The following is a 23,714-nucleotide window of genomic DNA, read 5'->3' as shown; positions in this document are numbered from 1 at the left end:
TGTTATGTCAAGATTTGTTTGTTACGTTGAATTAAAAATGTGGATAAAGCATATTGCTATTACCATTTGGCATCGAGGATCTAAAGTGGAAACCACCACCAAAAGTAAATTATAGACGTGTTATTTGTTAGCTAGAAAGAGCATTCCCCACTGCCGAGGGTAGTAACACCTGCCCTGTTGTTTCCTCTGGAGTTGCTGGAGTTCCTACTGACATCATCATTATGTTCCTTGTGGCGCACTCGGCGCTAGAAGGTGCTTGTCTCCCTATCCCGGTCGGCAGCCGTCTTAGGTCGGCCCCACCGGTTTTAATGTGTTTATAATTTTACTCATTCCTCACAATTGTTTAGATTTATTTTATAATTCTGGCTTTTACTTCCTCATAGCTCCATCTGGGAGGGGTGCCTACCAGGTTTGGAGCAGAGCGTCAAGGCCCCAGTATGTCTTTATTTGACCCCCCCTGTTAATAGCCATGCTAGGACTTGATAGACCCAACCAAAGGGGTGGAGGGATTGCAGTCATTCTATTATGGTACCTTCACTGCACTTTTGAGGAGCAAAAAATTACTGCCTGTGAAGCGACCTTTTTCACTTTGCCTTTATTGAGCAGCCGCTCATTACCAGGTTTTCTTGTCTATGGTACTCCTGGTCCTGCTCCTCTGATTATAAACACCTTAATAAATATCATACCTCTGCATGTCATACACTATCCAAACTTTTTCATTCCAGGTGATCTAAATATGCATTTTGAAGATACAAACTGTTGCAGAGCCTGGTTGAGGACCTTGGATTACTCCACCTTAATCAGCTAGTGAAAGCCCCTATCCACACCTTTGGTCACACTCTTGATCCCATCTTTACAATTCTGTTTTGGTGAAGATGGCTTCTCCCATCCCTATTGCATGGTCAGATCACTTTATTATTCCTTTTCACTTTTCTGCCATTTCTCTGGCTTCTACTGTCCCTAGTGCCCATACTAGTAAAATGCATAAATGGTCTTTGATCATTCCACCTGCTTTTACGGCAGCCCTGAATCTCAAAATCACGGATCCTAATATTTGCCCTCATGTTGCTAACTGCCAAGTGGTTCCCAGGATAGGTGAGGCACTAGATAGCTTAGCTCCTTTGATACCACGTAATAGTTATTGCCCGTTCCAAACCAACAGAATGGTTTACCGACGATCTATTGACCATGAAAAAGATATGCAAACGCCTGGAATGGCTATGGCGCAAAAGCTATTAGGCTGCTGATAAAATTACCTACCTCATTGCGCTGAAGGACTATTGCAAACTGATATGAAGAACTGCTAGTTTTTCCAAAAGGAGGGAGCAGAAGCAGGTGGCCTCTGTATCATGTGCAGTGCAGTGTGCTCGAGTGATTAGAAGATTCAGGTTGTCTAGTTTATTGTCAATATTTTTGGTATGAAACACCAACATTCGCAGAATTGAGATGTATATATCAAGTTTAACTGCATTAAACATTGCCACACATTCAATTGAAGAAATGGCTTTTTCAATAGATCTCATCAGGAAATTACTACACTGGAGTGTTCAATTAGTGGCGGCCTTTGGGGGGACGGGTAGACTTCAGGAAGGGCCTTATTCATACAGGGCAGAATGATCTCAGAGCTTTTGGTGCTGGCAGCCTTGTAAGTGAAGAGTTAAGTGAAGATTCAAGTGCTTCTACACAGGCATTGAGACCAACGATTGTACAAGCAGTCGGGGTAGATTTTTCAGGGTCCCTTGTGCAATATCTACATGTGTGGGGTCAGAGTTTTTCCTATGCTTTTTGACACCTGTGTTCCTTTTTCCCTCCTTGTTTTTGCTATTTAGGAGTAGCAGCGAGCCATAAAATAATCAACTGACTATACTAGTCATAACATTTAGTGCTTCCCAATTTGGTATAAGATCAAAGTTTAACCAAAGCTTCCAAAACATGGTCAAAGAATGTTGATTTAATGAAGTTAAACAATGAGAAAACTGGTGCCTGCAAATACACTTTCAGTATCTCCTGCTCCATTTCTGATAAGGTAAAATATATCTAAAACAAACAATAGTACCAGGTTCAGTTGGAATGGCACATTCATATTCCCGGTGGGAGTGAGCAGAGCCTCGGTCTGAAAAACTTGGAGGAAAATCATGGTTCTGAAGTGGCAACGAAAAAAGATTTTCCAATACTAAAGATGATGTTGAATCTTTTATCTCATTTTTGAGTGACAAATATCGTCCTGAAATGTAACAATAATCATGGCAAAGCTGTGATGACACAGATACGTTTCTAGTAGACCAGTTGTCATGAGAACTATTCCTCTTTTAGTAAGACATTCCACATATTACAGTAGGAATTGGAAGAGAAAATAGTTTCACAGGAAAGCACTTTGGTATGTTCTACCCAAAAAAAAATGCAACTTCAAAGAGGTCTCCTATATGGTACCTGAAATGAGTAATAAACCCTCGCTCGTTTTAATCACCTGAAGAGTTTTCCTAATTCTTCTAGGAACATTGCTTCAGAGTGCTGATCAATTAATATGCCACGGGTACTGTTATATAATAATAATGAGGCAATAATAACTCTCCCTTCTTCCATTCTGAAAGTAGTAGTTGGAGAAAAGAAATTAATGTTATTGTTATTCATAGATCCAAATAAAGAAAGTCAATGCACACCTATTTTCATCTCTTTCTCACTTGATGGTTGGATTATTCCTTCATTTTTCTGAGGCCTGAATCGTGTGTCTTCAACAACCACCACCACTACAATAAAAACACAACCCATCCTTTCACTGGAGTTTTTAGCATTCTCTGACAAAGGCCCCCTAAGCTGTCACCAACTACATGAATTCGTTTAAGGCAACGGGTTCACTAGGACACCTGAACAACTGAAAGAATATACTTTGGTAAAGTTTCAATAATTTGTTCTGGAACTTTTTTCATTCAATCTCCTTGTTTTGCTAAAATCATTATTCAATGAATCAATCTAAATCAATTAGTTCATGGAAAGAAGCAGGGTGTTAAGAATAACCAAACTCATCATTAATGTCTTCTTTGAACCCTCTTAGGAAAAGGGTCATTTGTGGTAATTTAACTGCTAATTGACGAAACTGAATTCACATAAGTGAATATATTCAATGCACTTAGCTGAATATTGAAGAATGATTCTTTAGTAGAGTACTCCAAATCCGAATGTACAAATATCTTCTTACATAGAAGTAGTAAGTTATCACATGCCACCTAAAAGACACAGAAGTCATTACTAGAGGAGTCTCCCAGGCTCAAAAACAGGACCAGTAAGACAACTTGGAATGCAGCCCACAATAGCTCGATATTGACTGAACTGTGCAGGGTGAAAAGTAAAATGCTCCATAAGAGAATCTAAAAATGGTCTTAACTTCACATGTTCCCCAGAAAAGCATTGGGCACATGAAGGAACTACTCAGATATCGTTAAACCTTAATGCCAAGACCTGTCTTAATGCCAAATTCATATGATGCATTTGTTGTGACTCTTGTGTGATAACTTGTGAAGGAACTATAGCCCGGGCAAACTTAAAGTGGCATTGATGTTGCAATCTGTAAAAGACTGTATGATGTGAAGGCCTGTCATGTTTCTTTCTTGATTGCCCGAAGAAACGGCAACTGCACCGAGTAGCCATAGTGCCACCCTTCACCTAATAATACACCTGAAAATTGTCAAGTGTCTCAGTGAGAGGGTCCCACTTAAGAGGAAAATGGCACAAAGGCAAATAACCTCCTTGCCAATTTTTATAGTTCTGTGTTGAAGATGAAGATTATGAGGAAGTAAAAGAGTTAAGCGCCAAACTCCCCCTGACAGCACGAAAAGCAGGGAAGAGGAAAGAGCCACACAAACATATCCAGTCGAAGATCCAAAGAAAATCAAGGCTACAAGGAACAAAACTCCAGGTCAAAAATACAAGCAGTTGTGAATAGAATGTGACAAAAAATAAGCACACATAGTATGCTGACACATCCTTCACTCATTAATGTCTCCTTTATATATAATTTATACAGGAACTGACATCACAGGAAACGACTCAACTTTATTTTGAATTTACAACCTGAGGCCAAATCTCTGAACTGACTGCCATCTTTGAAACAGAAATTCATAAGGTTTAACCACATCTCTTTTCTTCTAACATATGAGAAAAAAGCCTAAGTTTAACATCTTTCATCCGATGCAGAACTCTACAATTCTGCTGTCAGCCTTTTCACCTACTGCTCAGGGGCGGCTGGTGTCTAGGGGCGAGATGGGTGTCGCCCTGCCCCCATGAGGTATTAAATAAATGTAAGATGAAACACAGAGCAGATAACAACAAATTGTGCTAGCTGCTCAGTGAATAAATGTGTAAATCTGGGTTTTTTCTTTGAGGGGGTTGGGGAGGATGGTCCTTGGCTCTGCTCATGCCTTGGCTGGGCGAAGATTTCTTCGACCTGCAGCCAGAAAGCAGGGCAGTGACAACACACTTGTGGGCGCAGTCTGTTTTTCACTGCCAGAATAGGGTCTGATTTTGGGCGTTATTCATAGGGCCCACGGAGGAGTCAGAAGCCCTCCATTCATTTCAATGGCTGGGGGCAGGGCAGTCCGGTTTAAACAATGTGGCCGTCGGGGGTGTCAGTGGCCTCTATCTCTTAAGTTGCTTATTTTTTAAATGATTCGTGGGCTGGGGTCTGGGTGAGGAGTTCAAATCCAGCATTTTCCAGTTCCTTCCAAGCTTCCACCATCGCCACGCTGTCTGCAGTCACGAGGAGCCCGGTGCAAGAACATTCCATCAGGTTTCAATCAGGGTCAGGGCCACTTAAATTATGCAATTCAGTACATAGCCAGCAGCAGGAGTGAAATGAAACAAGAGTGCGGTCAAAACATCTTCCAGGGAAAACGCAGCCAGGATCGTTGATTACCGGAGCCAAGCACGGGGCCACTTCATAGAGCCACACCAGTAAATTAGGGCCCAGTTGGCGTGCTGCAGAGAGCAGGGGACGTGTGACCGCCGATAGGGGAGTATGACAAAGAAGTTGGATTGTAAAGAAATATTTTTAACGTAAATTCAGTGGCCCTCTATTTAAATATGCTCTTTTCCTTCTAATACTGTAAGGTCGGTAAAGGGGCAATGTGGCAACAGATTGGAAAAAAATCCCCTGAGAGAAATGAAAGAATACCGAGGTTGTGTCTTTTATCAGTACTACCCCTTGAGTTTCTCACCCCTACAACTGGAAGACTCCCAAAATGGAGTGAGAGACAGAACATTTTAACCTCAAGCTTTTTTAGAGTTAGGAGTTAGTGATAGATTAGTTAAGGATAGAGAAGTCGGCGTATTCCACTTTGCAAAGGCGTGACGCATATTTTTCTGCAGGAAACCCACATCTTTATCATAAACTGGACGTTATTTTGCTATACATAATATTCTAGCAGTTTGCCTATCAAAATGTTGCACCCATCTGCAGGCCTGTTAATAGTAGGCCTGATATCCCGCGTTCCTGGCTGCGATGTTAATTAAGGGTGGCTTGCTTGCCTCTCCATGCTTAATAGAATGAAGGGGTTTTATCCGATCCTCACACTGACAATCAGTGTTTCATTCCTGATGTGCCTCTTATCTATATCTTGCTGAATTATCATAGTGATTTCCATTAGCGTCTCCTAGTGGGAGTGTTGCGGGGCGGTGGGCGGGTGGGGGAGAGGCAGGGTGGGGGGTAGTAAACTCTGGCATACGCGCGCAATGTAATTCATTTTATTTATTTAATTATGTACTTACCTCCGGTCGGTCGTAAGCCGGTGTTTACTACCCTCCCCCTGCCCCTCCCCCGCCCCACCGCCCGCAACACTCCCACTACGAGTCGCTACTGGTGAGTTCTGATTTTTAAGCCAACAGGACTAAACATAGTGGGACTTGCAGATTCATAGCTGCACCATATGTATCGAGATACTACATGTCACAGCATGCTAACTATTGTAGACTGGAAAAAAAGAGTCACTCTGAGGCATTAGCCAGTTGATAGCTATGAGCATGATGGAAATATTTTCTTCAACTCCCTCTTAAATTAGAATGCTCAGTCTTTAGATGCGTTTCACAAAAAAAAATGCAAGTCATTTAGAATGTTACTTTTTTCAGTTCCTAAATAAGTGACGTCTGTGTTACGTAGTCGCTTTTGCTACCTTGAAAAGAATGTACGGAAAGATATAGAATGATAGGTGGTGCAGTAGGCAGGAATCTCGTAAAGAGTTAAGGCAGTTGAATAGACTGGCCTGCTCAGGATTTCTAACGCCAAATCCTCAGGAGATTTTACATTCCTTGGCTTATGTCTTGCAAAACCAGGACTACAACTTGCAAACACATTAGGTTGGCAAATGAATGCCAGCCCGCAAACTAGGTATGCAGTTAGCATGCATTGAGGTGGAAATCTGATATATTTTTCTTTTCAGTATCTTAGTGTCAGTCAAAAAGTGACGAAACACTTTAAACATCATTATGTAGTACTTTAAGAATATGCCATTTCCTCTTCTTATCATAACACCAGATATAGACATTACAAATAGCTGGTAGCACATACTAGACTCATTGCTGTTTACAAGGGTTTAAGAGTCATGGGGCCCACAGGGATATCTTTCATGTTAACAGAGTGATTAAAATAATACTGTAAAACACAAAATATTGATTGTGGAGAAAATATTGCCCCATACTCCATTGTACATTTCACCAAAAATGTACTTTTCTAGCTGAAACAGATGAAAACCTACTAAAAGATGGCAGCATACATGATGCTGGACAGTGGCAGAGTCCTTGCAAACGATACCTAGTCTCCTTTCAGTTACAGATTGCTGCCTTTGGGTATCAAACTGGTAATAATGAAGTGAAACCTGTGCCCAGAAAGCATTAATGTGGGTTATGATGACATACTCATGAAATAATACAGTCACAGAATGTGCTGGATTATGCCACGTAATTTGCCTTTGAGTGCTATTTAAATTAGTCAACCAACCGTGCTGCATATTTGGTATTCCATTGCTGCATAATTCCAGTGACCCTGCTCTCAACACGCGTTTATCTCATATGGTGGAAAGAGGAAAGTGTTTGCTTTCTTTGAGAGAGTTGGAAGTATGTGTTTTTTTCTTCAAGGGAAGCAGCATTGTTTATTTCTATCTACATCCTGGGTGAGCGGTTCTTCTGTGGAGCTGACTTTGGGTATAGCCTACTTACCTAAGAAACGAAATGATGGCTTGTGGGAACTCAGCCTGACTAGACAGAGGTGATGACAGAGTACTTGAATAGCCATAAGTCTCTATGATGTGCATTGGCTTAGTGCCATCAAACACAAAACTGTTGTGGCCTATAAGATTAGGCAGGGGACAGGTCTCTGAGACATGTGAAGTGCAAGGGCTCAAGGCTTCTGTTTTTAGTTTTATAGTGCAAACTCACTACAAGGAGTACTTTGCATGAGCACCGTACATCATTGTTTATACTTTTTAAAGGCATACGGAGAGGATTTGCCCAGAGTCACAGGAGACAAGTGTATGGGTGTACTTGTGAAAGTGTGACCTCACCAGAATGATGTACTAAGTTGAGTGTGTGTGTGCGTGCATGCGTGCGTGCTGTGTGTGTGTGTGTGTGTGTGTGTGTACAACAGTAAATTGCACTTGGAGTGCTGGTGTTATTATTGTTATGTTTTTTAACGCATGCAACTTGAACAATGTGTTTGAGGAAGGTATGTCCCAAGCCTCTGTGTTTTTAGATCACAAAGAGTAGTCAGCCTGGTTCTGTGATGTAGGCCTGCTGCTTGCAGATAAGAGGTTTTCCTGTCCCTGGAGGTAGGATTCAGTTTCGGTACAGTAGTGTCTCATCATCACCCACACCAACCAGGCCCTCTTCCTCAAACTCCTCCCACCTGCTCATTCTGCCACTCCAGCCCAGCTCCCTCATATTAACTAGATTGCTCCTCCACTCCGGTGCCCTCACTGAACTGTTCCTCCTAAACCATATCAGTCACTTTCAGTACATCTCTGCTTTTCACCCAAAATCTTGTCATGTTTGTACGTTTTGCACCTCAATTTCTGTTATGTGGACCTTCTGTCTGTGTAAATTTATAGTACATCAATGTTATATTTTAAAAACTAAGCACAGTTTTCTGAAATATTATTTCTACTTGGCTGGGTAATATTAAAAAATCCACGATGAACTGCAAAGGATGGATCTGTCTTTCACCATCTAATTTTTTTAGTATTTGCAATGTACAGTGTCGCCAATGGTCTCGGCCTTGATAACTTTATCATCCAATACAGTAAAGAGTCAGAGATGTGTTACAGGTAGGAAACACTTAGAGGGCCTGTTTCCGTTGGTTGGGTGTGCTTGGCTTAGGGGTCATTTTGCAAGCAGACCAGTTTGAGGATGGGAGCATATTTTTGATTTTTTTCTAATGTTTTCTTCACACTTGTGCTTTAAAATGCTATATTTGGATCCCCTTTTTTTCAACAATTTGTAGTAAATATATGGTGTAAAAGCTATTTGAATCAATTTTCTCAAAATTTTCTTGCGGGGGGAGAATCTCCCCGCACCATCCTTGTGCAATTCAGGCTCGCTCGCCTACTATAATAGGGTACTAATTTTTTTAGCCGCACCACTTGGAAAATCCACCAGCCACCACTGACTCTTACCTAAATAAATATGTTTATTGTATAGTATTTCAAGAATAGTTCTGACAGTAGCTAGTCCGGGAAGCAACACACATATTGCCAATTTCGAATATCAGCTTTGTGCCCTAGAACATTATTGCAAGAGAAACAAAACAAAAGAGCAAAACGGAAATTCACATTTCAAGTTTATTCTCTCTAATACCAAATGCATTGAGTAGTTCCTAGCCGCAGATCGATGTAAACCATAGAGTACTGATTTGCAAACCAAATTCCCACCGACTTACTTGTGATTGTTTGTACAGTGGGCATAAATCCTGAGTTTATCTCGAATCACTCTTCCAGGCCGTGGTTTCCTCTGGATCCCTGCTACATGAACGGCTAACACCTTAGGACCAACAAGCTTTTTGTAAAGCAGAGACAACCAATAATCCTAAAAAGACAGTTAAAATGTAACAATTACAATAAACTAAAATCAAACCTTTATGTAAAAACAAGCGTAGTGAACATGTTTTACTTTTACTGATGTAATGATTTTCTTGTCAGTTGTGCTCAAACAATGATATGGTTGAATGTCAGACGAAATAAGAGACAGACTGATGACACAAAGGCGGAAATGTTTCTCTGTAGATAGAATACTGGATATTTTTCACAGTTTCACACATTTTCGAATAATATTAGCAGCATTTCAAAAAGTGAAGTATAGAGAGGCCAGCAATGCGGAAAAGACAATTGTTAAACGAAAGCGCATATTATCTGGGTGCCTAAACTTGCCTCTTTTACACATCCGTTCCATCAAAGCACAGCACAGTCCATAACTGCAACACATCATAACTGGGTGACAGTGGCATAAAGAGCTGCCTCCACAGTCAGTGTCAAGGCACTTTATATCTACTATGTATTGTTTAAATGTTATATTGTTATGGGGATGCTAATATTTGGGGAAATCCCTGAAGCCCAGATAGACAGGAGTAACCCCAGAGGTGAGGCGTTTGCACAAAAGTGAACATTCCTTGCCTAATAGAACTGGGCAACATGAGAAACAAAAATTGATTCCTCAGGTAATACAGTCAAGTTAGAACATTACAAAATGTAAAGTACTATTGAAAAGGTTACAAAATAACCAAATAATGTATTAAAAGAAACAAGACATTATGCAACAGTATTAAATATCAGTTGAGCTCAGTAATCCGAGTTACCATACACCGTAAACCACATAACAAGGTTTTAGGAAAGTTCCAAATCTAGGATTAATTAAACGAAATGACCCTGGAATGGTAGATGATAACATGAGATCTATCAACTCAGTCAGCCGATCATGCGTGGTAAACAAAGTGGCATGGTACCCGGCAACCAGTCTTAATTAAAGAATGAATTGGGTTAATGCTCCATGGATCCATCTCATGCTTAAAACACTAGAGTTGACATTAATTATTACAACAATAATAAAACATAACATTTAGATTGAGTTAAGTACACATTGATTGAAAATATGTATGTATTCCAGACAAATTCAAATTTTTGACTACCTGATGAAGAACTTTGTCATTACCTTGCTTCGTGAATACTGTATCAAAGATTTCTGAGTGGGACTAATATGCACTACTGTTACATAATGTCTTGTGCTGTTTGATGCAGTCTTTGATATCTTTTTTTTTTTTTTACAATATTTTCACTTTTTTAGGTTATTGCTGTCTCAAGTCTGAGCACTGCCATGAGGAACAGACTGGACCTAGCTTATTTGTGTCTTGGTTTCTACATTCTGTCGAAAACTCTTCCTATTCTAGGTTTCAGATGAAAAATATAAAAGTCAGAAAACATATCAGCATACACATATTAAACCATGGTTTCCATTTGGTGTATCTGGACTGCTGGAACACTGAGGGGCATATTCTCAATGAGATATCGCCTATGTTAACGGCACTTTATTGCAGCCAAAGTCGTGATCAATTTATCGCCCCATTCACAAGCTGGTGCTAACAGCCCATGGCACCAGTTTACCTGTGATAGCAGCCGCAACAAAACATTGCCACAGATGAGCCCTGCAACTATCGCTAATGAGATGCAGAGTAGGTATTCCCGAGCAAAAGGCCACAACACCACCACTTCACAACATTCTCAACTACCAGCCAGATTGGCGATAAGATCACGAAACAGGCGATAAGGTGCGTTAGCATCAGGAAACTAACACCTGCTCTGACCTGGTGTAAAGTCGGACCACAGCCTGCACCAGAAAAGAGAGTCCAGCCCAGAGCCACACCTGAAGAACAAAAGATGCTATGGAGCCAATGAACATGCAGCTCGGTGCCCCAAGAAGGCCATAACACCCACCACCACCACCCCCAGGACCACCCACCCGGACCCCCACACCCCGACCAACACAGAAGCAGCACAGACAAAGTCAGCAATCCTCCCAAAATGCACCAGCCTCACAGACCCAACATCAGAGAATGTCATAGCCCACCACAGGCGCAAAAGATCATCCCACCTCCGCATCCTGACCACCATTTCACACAGTCTGATGGTACCAACACAGCGGACGACCAACATCTCACCGCAGATCAAGCTGCTGGCTGAGATGCACCTGTTAGCCACTGGTACCCTCCAACCAACATCTCAACGAATCGGAGGAGTCTCAAAGCCAGGCCAATTCAAGTCCCTCACAACGGTCATGGATGACACCATCAGCTTGGTACCCCACCATCTAAACCTCCCCCATACTGCGCAGGGACAGCTGGAGACCAAGCAAGGCCTCAACGCCACAGTTGTCTTCCCACACGTGTCAGTGGGCAATTGACTGCACACATTTCTACTTGTGCCCCCTGGCAACACTACACACAATAAGCTCAACAGAAAGCGCACATATCCCACCAATGTCCAGGCAATATTGAACCACCGGGCAATCCCCGCCAACGTCGCCACCAACTCCCCAGGCAGTGTGCATGATCCATACACCTGCCGACAGTCCATCATCAACCTGCGCTACTAGGATGGCACCCATGGAATGCACAACTCATTGACCAATACCAAATGAACACACCACACACCTCAACTCCACAATCATGCAACTCACAACACAGGAAATGCACACGTCACAAGCTCACATACAACATGCACACCCACCAGACATGACAGAACAACTTACTGTGGAAACCTGGGCTACCCATGTATATTAGCCATCAATGGCATGGCACCTCAGCCACACAATAGCAGGATGTGGGGACCAGGCATGTGCGAAGGATGCAAGTGACCCAGGAATGAGAATGTACACAATGCCAAGTGTGGCATGGATGTGATGGCCACACTGCAGTCTGTAGACCACACACCTATCCATGTCGACACACACCTTTGGTGTATGGAGTGTAGTGGACAGTGGACGCAACCATGTCACCCCAGCCAGTGGGGAGGAGCTCAGTGCACCGCAAGTCACTGTCCCATGGCAGGGTGCCTGTGCCGGCCGCTGTGCATCCGGGGCCACTAGCTCTGTGCTGGTGAGGGCCGGGACCCCTTCTTCTGAGATATTGGATAGCCTCTGAGGCGATGGCCTTGGGGTCATCAATGCCATGTGCTTGTGGCCCTGAGCAGTCTGCTGCCTCGGGCCTCAACTGCGGCCCACCAGGGCTCACACATCAACTTGAGTCCTGACCGGCCCGGACGTCGCATCACCGCAGGAGGCACACGTCACCATTGCAGGACCACCTCCAACCGCCATATGCCAGAGTCAAAACGGTGGTACTGGCGGACTGACGGAGTTGCTCGCACCTGTCGTGGGTGCCATCTTCTGCCTGATCCCCTGCTCAGCACTCCAGGTCTTCACATGAGCGTGCTCAGCTCTAGTGCCCCAACCTCAGTGCACTGCAACTCATGGACACTTCTGTTTGCATAATAGGTGACTTCTGTACTTGCTCCGGCTACCTCCATGTTGCTCAGCAGTTGACCCTGTTATGCTGGTGTTTTCTGTTTCCGTCTTAATGGCGTTCACTGTTCAAGTTGTTGCCAGCACCAACCACTCCGTGTGTGCTGGCTTACACTCACCCCACACATATCCAGCACAGGCATCACTGTACATGTGGCCCTGCCAATAAAGGGGCCGGGCACACGTGCCTGTGGCCAGTTCAACATAATAACTGCGTGTGTCCCTTTGGTCTTGTTGTATGCATGAGGGCCCTGGGCCCTGCAACATTACATTGTGCTGTGTACAGCGGGAGCAGACATGTCACCGCAGGCAGGGGGTTGGAGGTTGGACATGTAGCTTTGTCGCCACCCACTCAATTCTTAAGGGGAGTGGCCTGGGCCATCGTATGCAGAGCCAACGTGGGTGTGTGACTGCTATTTGCGTGCCTCTGGTTGTGGTTCTGTACTGTGAATGTGCATCTGCATGTGTCTCTGCATGTGTCTCTATGGCAGCGGGGGTCTCCTGTCTGGGGTGTAGGTGGTCCCTGAAGGGTAGTACACACCAACGTATGTATGGAAATTAGTTTGCCTTCCATGGGTTTGGACCCCATCCACACCTGTTCGGCCACCTCCTTTTGGCGTGCGGACACCTGGCGGTGCCATGTGTGGGTGGGTGAGGTGTCCTGCGCCAGCTGTGATTGCGGTTGCTTCCTACTATGTGGTCTGTTGCAGGGTCTGTATTCTCCTCTAAGTAGTTTGGCTGCCCGGGTCCTGGTGGTGGGTTGCGTAGGATGCCCATGGGCTGTTGTAGGGCATCAGTGTCATAGGTGTGGTGGTCCTCTCTGGCATCACAGATGTGTTGTATTCTGTGCTCTGCTGGAGGTGTTGTGTGCCCCTCTGCAATGTGAAGGGGAGATGTACATTAACATTGTGTTGACATGTATGTTGGCGCATTGTTCTTGTGTTCATGCAGACTGTATGACAATGTACATTGTGACTGTTTGGGGGTGCTGAATATTGCTGCGGGACAGTGTACATTTCCGTTTCACAGTTTCCAGCTCTGTCAGATGTAGTAGGCAGGTTACTGTGAGTGTGCGGGGCCACTTGTGTCCTCTGTTCTGCAGTTTCGGGTTTGCACATTGTACCACGTTGTCGTCAATGTGGGTGTGCTGTTCTTGCTATGTGTGTGTGCTGCAGTGTGCCACGGGGATCAGGGACATGATCCAGGGTAATTGTGGGTGTGCAGTGTGCTATACCTCGTTGTGCATGTGTGCCATTGTGCCCATCTCCCCCGTCCCCCCAGTCCGTGGTCGTTACTCACCCTGTTGATGTTGTGTCAGGTGCTCTCAAGCTGTGTCCGTACTCCCTACTCCTTGCACCGTCTCCACACTGATGACTATGGCCTCCGTTTCCTCCAGCTCCTCCTGTGGCGCTGGACTCCCACCTCCTGTCTTCGTTGCAGCCTTCCTGTTACAAGCGGGTTTGTGGCTGGTTTAGTTGGTCAATCATGCCAGCGCCTCTTGGCCTCCTCGATTGGCCTCCCCGGCACACCAACTGCATTCCAGGTGGTCTACTTGTGGATCATTTGATGATAGTGTTCTGTCACCTCCGTGATGCTGATCTGGTTTTGCTGCAAACTGCACCTCGTCTTCCTCTTACTCTTCTCCTTGGCCATTCCCGTTGTTCCTTGCTGGTGGTCTGTGGGGGTTGTGGGGTCCGCGTTGGCCTCTGCTCTCGCTCAGGGTGCATCCATGTTGCTATGCACTTTGGAATGTTTCTGGTGTGTTGTTTCTGTAGTTTTTATGGTGCATTTTCTCAGGCCTGTTGCTGGCTTTCGCTGCTTTTTGTACTGCGATTGGCCTCATCGCAAGTTTTTTTGTGTTAACGTTTTGCATTTTTGCAGCATGGCGTTGAATTTAACGTGGACATTTGACGCGTTATCTGGTGACTTTCACATGGTACCTCTGTGTTGAGAATGCTTGGTTAACACAGCGTCATTTTCCTGCGATAGACTGCGATGTTGGAAGTTGAGTTAAGTAACTTTTGCGATGGTTATCACACGTTTTTGGGAATATGCCCCTAAGAGCGGCATTACATCAAAAGCTCAAAATGTGTCAAAGAGGGAGCAGTCTAGCTTCGTAGTCCTGCTTTCTTTTCTCATATTGCATTGAGCTCAATTTCCGCCTGCTAATCAATATCGCTATTTACACCCATCCCTCTCTTTATCTCCTGCTCTTTTTGCTCAGCCTTCTTTCAACTTCCATTCTTTCAAGGTCAAAAACTGTGCTGCTAGACATGGAAAGAGTAACACCAGTGTTGGCTGGTGACATTTGAAAGTGGTGAGGGCGTAAAAGGGGATGTGTTTTTTGTAGTGATTCAGTGGTTATCTCAGAACAATATTTACACATATTTTCCCCATTCACTTTGCCTTCTGATATGCTGACAGACTTTTGGAAAAGCTGACAGAGACGTAAACCAATAGAGCTTCCATTGCCACTGGCGTAGCTTGGTCAGTATTACTGGGGGGGGTTGAGCTTGCGATTTCCCAACATTGTCGCTGGTATATAATTTTAAAATACATTATATGACATGAAGGGTGCTTGTGAGTGGCTAAAGGGGAAATAGAAAGGGAAATAAATGCGGAGTTATAGGGATACTATGTGAGAGAAACAGTATTTTGTCAAAAAAAGATTTTCAAAACAGAGAGGGAAAAGTTTATGTGCGTTTTTATCTGTCTGTAGATACAAATTACTTTTAACATCCGAAAGACAGCTCACCATACTTGACTGAAAAGTACCTCTACACAACCATTTAGCAAAAAATACATTTTACACCCCCCGGAAGCTATGCCTCATCCATTGTACGGTGCTTATATGATATTTTTTTATTGCTGTAGAATTCCTTTTTAATACAGGCATAATCAACTTAGCATTAATACTGTATAAGGCAATTTGACATGACTAGTGACAAGGGAAGCAGATCTGTTTTTGCTACTTCTAGCATATTATGTAGATTGTAATACTCTCCCACAAATATATTTTTTGATGCCACAGTTAGCCAGTTGTAGCATGCAAGTAAATTCTGAAACAAGGAACATCTAAGCCTTCCACCTCTTGTGTCAAGGAAAGTACTGAAAGCTTGGTCCTGTATCACTTTGATTTCCATATAAAAGAACAAAGCTCACCTTCCAAGGCTAAAAAAAAAAAAGACTAGGAGGCTCATTACAATGTAGGTGGAATCCCTTCTGCCCGACACTGCATTGGTCATGGGACTGACCGCCAAACGGTGGGTGGTCCCAAACGCCTCATTAGGATGCAACCGAACACTGTACGGTCACAATCCTACATTTTACAATGGGAGCTTGCATTCCACCATGGCCCCCTAGAGTTGAGTTCCAACAGCCTTCATGTGTCGGAAAGGCCGGCACGGAAAGGCTGCCGAAACCAGACATTGTAATCTAAAGGGTGGAAAAAGCCGCCCTTGTGATTGCAGGCCAGATTCCAAATGGCCGATGGGCTCTCCGAGACCTTCAGAAGTCGGCTGGAATTACTGGTCAGATTCCTTTACGACTGCCTAAATCGTAATGAGGCGGACGTAAATGAATACGACTCGCCCATTACGATGCGGCTGAAAATGCTCCAACCGTGTCAGAGCCTTTTGCGACCAGATCGTAATCAGCCCCTTAGTAAGCTTAATCTGTACATTTGAAAAGATGAACAAAAACAAAGGCAATGCATTCATTTTTATAAGGGATATATGCTCATTAACGGTAAAAGGAAGTTTATCCCAGTGTTTGAGTAATGCTCGAGCTTTGGCGATAAAGGAACATACATCTGAAAGAAACACATAGTTATAGATTCCTTACCTTAGAATTACCCCCAGGCATCAGACTGGATCCGGAAAGTTTTTGTCAGCAGTACCCCTGCGTGTCAGAAGGTGGCGTTGTGCGGCTCCTCGTCCGCCGTAGGCGTCGTGGTGGCCGAGATAACATCACAGCAACTACTTAGACGCCGCCCTCGCGCGTTGATGTCAGTTCTTTCTTTTTCCGTGCCAGCAAGCGCAGGTCCGGAGAGAGTGTTACCCCCAGTCATTTTTTACAGAGTTTTTTTTAGCCTTTTTGTCTCTGTTTTTTCGAGTCGATCGACTCTTGGTGTCGTAGGGATGCCCGGTTTCAAGTCTTGCGGGAACTGTCATTGGATGACGTCGGTGACGGACCTGCACCAAGTGTGTCTCTACTGCCTGGGGGGCGACCACGACCCCAAGTCGTGCCCCGACTGCCAGGCCATGGTACTGAAGACTTTGCGGAAGCAGTCCCGAAAGTTGCTTGAGGTCCAGCAGACAGCTCCGTGCCACTCAAGGTCCCGGTCCCGTGGGAGGTCAAGGCACCGGTCACGGAGCCATCACCATCGTTCTTCAGGATTTAAGTCTCGAGGTCAGGTAAGACGAAGCATAGGAAGTCGAAGAATCATCATCGCTCTTCGCCTTCCCCTCGCCCACTGCGTGATGCGGCTGAGGGAGCGGGTGGTGCCTACCCTGGAGCTCTGTCGGTGTCGCCGTCGGCCTACCCACCTTTCCCGGGTCCGTCCACGACTCCAGCCCAGCTGCAGGAATTTTTGTCAGCCATGGCCTGCTTCTTTGGGCCGTCGGGCCCCGCAGGCGTGCCTTTGGGTCCCACGGGCCCGACTGGGGGCCCCTCCCCTTCACTGTCAGTGGCATCGTTGTCAGCTCTGGCCTGGATCCCAGTCGACGCCGTTGGACCACATTACACGTCCGACGTTGCCCATGGCACCGGACGACGTCGCCCCCGGTTTCAGCCCTGACATGGACACAGAGCCGGAACGGCGTCCCTTGATGTCAATTCCGATGCCGATGGGACCTTTCTACCCCTATGTCCAGTCTCCCTATTTTGGCCTGTAGATCAGCCTTCAAAGGAAGGGGAGGACTGGGAGGGGTCTGGGGACCCTCTCACAGCTCAGTGTGAGCATTTCCTGGACTGAGCAGAGGAACTGGGGGATGCCAGTGGTCTGGACACCTCCCTGACCTTGGCATGCTCACTCCTCCTACTGTGGCTACAGAGGAGGGTGCAAGTTATGCAGTGGTGTTGCGTAGGGAGGCGGAGGCCCTCAACCTCCAACTCCCCACGGTGGCCATCAGGACCAACCTCCTGACAGAAATGCTTCAGCCGGCTGCTACCTCTGCGCCACTGCTGCCTTTAATGAGGTGCTTTCTGATGTTCTTTTGGGCACCTGGTCCAGGCCCAACACAGGGGCTCCTCTTGATAGGAACGTGGCCCAACGCCATCGCCTGGCCCCAGGTGACCCCATTTTCCTCTCCCAACACCCCACCCTTGAGAGCTTGGTTGTCCAAGCCTTGACGTCCCAGAGTGCATTCCCTACCCCAAACCCAGACAGGAAATCCAAGGGACTGGAACAATTTGGTAAGAAGATTTTTCCTTCAGCCAGTTTTTTCTTTTTTCTTTTCTTTTTTGCCGAGTTTTATATAAAACTTGACCCAAATCCGAATCGGGTATCAGAACGCTTCACATAGCACCAGTTATGTTACATGAGGACACACATTCATTTTTGTTAGGCTTGGGGCGACTAAGTGATTTGGCCAGAATCACAGGATGTTTAGTGTCATTTCCGAGACTCGAACCCAGTTCCCCAGGTCGAGCGCCTTAGCAGGGCTGTGAACAATGCATGCCTGTTGGGCTGTTATTCCCACTCTGTGTGGGATACGGTGGCGCAATTGATGCCTCAGTGTCCGGAGGAGGCGCGGACAGTGCTCTCTAATGCTATTGCTGAGGGGAGAGATGCAGCCAAGTTCACAATACAATGTGCCCTTGACTCCGCCAACTCGCTGGGCAGGGCAAATTCCACGACAGTGGCGCTCCGCCGCCTTGCCTGGCTGAGGACTACTGGCTTTTCAGGGGATGTCCAGAACACCCTGATGGAAATGCTCTTTGATGGCATTCGCCTTTTTGGCAACAAGACAGATAGTACATTGGAGCGTTTTAGGGCCTTTTGGCCACTCACCCTTCTACGCCTTCTGCTTTTCGCTCCTTTCGTGGCCATGGAAGGGGCACCCCAACATGTTTGCTTCAGAGCCACAGATCGCAGCAGCAGCTCGGTCGCGGATGTGGGCCCCGCAGAGGCGGGTCAGGGGACCAGCGGGCGGGTCAGTCCACTTCCACCCCGGCCACCACTGCCCCTAAACCTTCCTAGTCTGGTCTTTCAGGCCCATCAAATGCCAGTGGGCGGCAGGATTCACCATCGCCTCCCCCACTGGCTCACCATCACTTTGGACAGGTGGGTTTTACAAATAATCCGAAGGGGTTACTCCCTCCCCTTTGAGACTACCCCTCCAGCCATGCCACCCCAGTACCAGCATATGTCGGTGGATCACTTGCACTTCTTCAACAGGAAGTCGCGGCCCTCTTGCCCAAGGGGGCCATCAAGCGCGTTCCTGTGGCAGAAGAAGGATGTGATTGTTATTCCCACTACTTTCTTGTGCCCAAGAAGGACAAGGGGCCACATCCTATCTTGGACATCAGGGACGTCAATCGCTTCCTCTGGAAGGAGAAGTTCAAGATGCTACCTCTGGCTCAGGTCTTGTCTGCTCTCAACCCTGGAGGCTGGATGGTAGAGTTGCACTTGCAGGAAGCATATTTCCACATTCCCATCCTGCCGGTCCACCGGCGTTACCTGCTGTTCATGGTAGGCCACAAGCATTTTCAGTTTACTGTGCTCCCCTTTGGCCTCGGGTGTTCACGAAAGTGATGGTGGTGGTTGCAACTCATCTATGCAAATCAGGGATTCCAGTCTTCCCCTTTCTCGACGACTGGCTGTTAAAGGCGGGCACGCCCCAGGCAGTTGTCTCCCACCTCCAGACTATGGCCTACCTCCTGCATTGGCTGGGGTTCTCCATCAATGTGCGGAAGTTGCACCTGATTCCCTCTCAGAAGCTCCTCTTCATCGGAGTGGTTCTGGATACGACGCAGTTTTGGGCCTATCCTCCTGAACGGCGAGTCCAGGATATTCAGGCTATGATTCTGATCTTTTGGCCTCTATCCTGAGTTTCGGTCAGGATGACCCTGAGGCTCCTGGCCTCATGGTCTCCTGTATCCTGATTCTCACTCTTTTTTTTTTTTTTACAAACTTTATTAGGTTTATAATTTCAGCCAGTAATACAGCATATCTCTTAGCCATTCCCCCCTTCAAATATATATCCAGGTCATTTGTTTACGGATATTTAGTACATTTCCATGCTTCCTCTTTATCGTGGTCATGAAACGTTACAGTTAATAAACCAGGGGTGCATTATCTACTCTTCAACATATCCCGTAATAAGCTACATCAGTAATCCCAATAAATCTTAAACTAATCTAACTACCTCCACCTCCCTTCCAGGCGTGTCACATCCAGTGCTTCTTCGTAACTTTCAAGCCCTATGAAGTATGTGCAGTCAGTGGACTCCAACTCTTAAACAATTCAGACTTGTGCAGGGTACCACTTCGGCCTCGCAGATCTTATGCTTGCGAAATAGGGCGAGCAAGTGCATCTGCGCGCCGCGGAGGGGCCTATTTCGTGTCCGGGGCTGCCAGATCTGTTTCATCTTCACTTACAGCATCCGGGTCTCCCAGTAATCCCACCAAGTGTTCCAACGCTCTAGCTGCCTCTAGCGCCCTCTCGCTCCCCACTCTTCTTGCTAGTTGTAACCTAACTATGCCATCACATTGTGCTCATTTGAAAAAGACTCTCTTCCAGTGATCTACGTTCGGGGGCCCACTCGCCTTCCAATGCATCGTAATTTCGTGTACGTGGCATGGGCAAAAAATCCCGGGCTGCGAAAGTGCATTGTTCAAGGTAGCTATTACATCTAACCTCACCCTGTCGGGCCTATTGATTTATCGGCCCCCGGGGAGTGAAGTGGCTTTTAGAGCGGCGCTACCTGACGCCATTAGTGAACTGGCTACGGGGTGCTCCAATTTCTCCATCATTGGAGACTTAAACTTGCACTTTGACAATTCTATCTGTCCCTCGGTGTCCAGTTTTGTAGCCGACCTTGAGGCGCTCCAGCTGGAACAGCTGGTGGCACAGCCCACCCACACTGGGGGTCATACCCTTGATCCGTTTTTTACGAATCTTACGGAAGCCTGCATTTCCAGCTACACACCTCTAGCATGGACTGATCATTACTTGATACAGATCCATTGCCCTATCTCGGCTATTCAATCTAAGCCAGTGGTGTGTACGGTTCCAAGACGACGCTGGAACAAACTCAAGCTGGATGAGTTTTTCCATCTCCTATCGGTTGACCCATTTGACAACTTGGGATCACCTGATCAGGTTTATGACAGGTTTTGTAATTGGGTATCCAAGGCTTTGGACACCCTTATTCCCTTGGTAGGCTGCAAACTGGTAAGCTGTCAGGCAATGGGGCATGACGATGGTGTCATACGCCGATGACACCCAGCTAGCGGTCACGATCAGCGGGGATGCCGAAGTCGATGCCCCCAGGTTTCAACAAGGACTGCGGGCGGTCGCCAGCTGGATGACGTCCAACTGTCTCCAGCTGAACGCTAGTAAGACCGAGGTCATGGTTTTTGGCAGACAGCCGGAGCTGTGGGGAGAGAGGTGGTGGCCTGGGGATCTGGGTCCTGCTCCCATCCCAGTCGCCGAGCTTAAGAACCTCGGGGTCTGGCTGGATCCTGCCCTCACGTTTGTGTGCCATACTAAACGCACGGCCGCATGCTGCTTTGGCATCTTGCGCGGACTCCGTCCTGTGCTTAAGTTCTTTGATGCCCCCACCAGGCAACTCATGATCCAAGCCACTGTCATCTCCAGGCTGGACTATGCGAGTTCCTTGCTGGTTGGTCTGAATCAGGCAGAGATCGGGGGCTTACAAAGGATTCAGAATGCCGCAGCTAGAGCGGTGGTAGGCCTCCCAAGATTCTGTCCTACCTCCAGTTCCCTGCGGTCACTGCACTGGCTTCCGGTGGCCCAGCGGATCCAGTTTAAGGTCCTTTGCATCGCCTATAAAATTCTGAAGGGGTTCCCAGCAACGATTCTTATGGCCCTTCTTGCCAATTATACCCCAGCGCGACTCTTAAGATCGGCGGACCTAGAACTGGCTGTTGTGCCGCGTTTCAAGCGAGCTAGAGCCGGAGGACGCTCGTTCCGAGTGCGTGCAGGGGTTCTATGGAACTCCCTGCCCCCGGCAATTCGCGCTATGAGAGACTTGCTTTCTTTTCGTCGCGCGGTGAAAACCTTTTTATTCCCTTAGTTTGTAACACTTGTTTGTTTTTAGTTTAGGTGTGTTGTGCAGCTGCCTTGTCGGGCGCCAGGACGCTCCTTAGCAGGAGCATCTGTGCGCCAAATAAAAACGCATAACATAACATAACATAACATAACATTTCCCTCTTGGCTAACACCAGTCCCATGTCTATAAACTTGCTGGTGATCTTAGTTTTGGCTGTATGGAGGAACCAATGCAATATACAAGTCCCCACAGACAACTTCAACTCTCTTTCTGTCACCTTATTCAATTGTGCAAGCACATCAGTTCAATAACCAGTCAGCAGTGGGCAGCCCCACAGCATATGAGGAAAGTCCGCCCCCTCTCCTCGACACCTTGGGCATTCGTCTGAATCAGCGTTAAAATAAGTTTTAATTTTTGCGGACGTGAGGTTGGCGCGGTGCAAAATATAAAAGTGAAGCAATTGAAATCGGTCATTCCTGGTGCTTTTCCACGCTCGCTCTACCACCTCTTTCTGGACTCTACTTGCTCACATCTATTTCCTACTTTCGCTTAAGTTCATTCAGAGGGTCCAACCTCTCAGTAGTTAGGCGCTTGTGTAGGCATGTGATTGCTTTAACCTTCCCTGCTGCAGATACTACATATTGACATCCCAACGAAACCCAGCCTGACGACCTGGGTTAGACAGGATGACAGGTATACAGTCACCCAGTTGGATTCAAATAGCAGTGACTAGAATACAAAGCCCCAAATGCAGAGACTTGTACATCTTTAATATATATTCAAGGGGCAAACCTGGGGGTAAACCCTCAGAGATAGTTTCCCTGTTGGATTCCCATCTCAGTCACTACAATGGTAAAGGGAACTTGCTGATAGCTGGAGACCTTAACTGCTGCTTTGAACCACCGGATAACAACGACATTGAACTAGCACTGGAGGAAGACCTCACCTGGGATATTCCGCAACTGACAATCCCTCCTAATAAGAGGTGGTCACAAGCTGCACTACAGCTTAAAGCTTTATGTCTAGAGCAGGGGCTAAGGGCGGCAAATGGCAGAACTAAATCTGATAAAGAGGGGGAACCCACTTTTGATAACGGGGTACGCAGTAGCCGGATAGACTACATTCTCCTCAACCTAGAGTTCTGGCCATTAATTAAAGATATAGCCATTGTCAAACGGGTGGAAAGCGACCATAACCCCTAAGCCTAACATTGGAGCTGTACAAAGGAAAACAGGCTGATTCTAGACCCATTGCTGATATATATCCCACAAACGATACTAGGAGGGTAAAATGGGCTGAACGTCTCCCCAAACAGGAATATATAACAACAATAGGCGAACTTGCGGCAAGGGCCACACTAGAGCTTCAAGAGTGCACAACAGACCAAGATTTCATGTCAAAGGTTGTTCCTATTTATTTAGCTCTTTTTAATAGGTTGAAAGATTTTTTTTATCATGGAGGTCACTGGACCCAAACGAAGTTTAAAAAAGCAGGCAGAATCTTGGTATGGCAAAAGCTGCAGGGATGCATATACATTTTTAGCTGTGGCAATACGATCTAAAAGCAGGGTCCGGATACGAGAAGCAAGGAGGACGTATAAGTTTGCCCAGCGGGAAGCAAAGCGATCCTGGGACGAACAATACTGGTTAGAGCTATATAATGCTAGTAGAACCAGGCACATGGTAGCATTCTGGGATCTGGTGATATGGGGAAAGGGCGCCCCAGGGATCACCCACAAAATCATGTCCCCCCAGAATTGTGGGTCTCGCATTTCAAGACGCAGTTTGCCTGCCCGACCTATGATATGGGGCAGAGCATTAATATCTCTAATCCTGCTATAGATATTATGCCTTTATATTTTAGTTTAAACGATGTTGAACACGCCCTTAATACTGTTCCAAAGGGCAGAGCGCCTGGGCTGGACAGTAT

General features: G+C 46.1%; 1 protein-coding gene across 1 annotated transcript in view; it reads right to left on the bottom strand.

Moving 5' to 3' along the window:
* Window positions 1-23,714, bottom strand: part of HPSE2 (heparanase 2 (inactive)) — a 1,420,589-nt gene that overhangs the window by 65,997 nt on the left and 1,330,878 nt on the right. Inside the window, exon 9 of the mRNA XM_078640469.1 lies at window positions 8,918-9,063. Coding sequence (XP_078496595.1) covers window positions 8,918-9,063 — 146 coding nt within the window. The remainder of the gene's footprint in view (window positions 1-8,917; window positions 9,064-23,714) is intronic.

Source organism: Lissotriton helveticus, chromosome 5_1, assembly GCF_964261635.1.
Source record: "Lissotriton helveticus chromosome 5_1, aLisHel1.1, whole genome shotgun sequence".
Lineage (NCBI taxonomy): Eukaryota > Metazoa > Chordata > Amphibia > Caudata > Salamandridae > Lissotriton > Lissotriton helveticus.
Note: the sequence above shows the minus strand (reverse complement) of the source record. Positions and strands in the feature narration are given on the sequence as shown.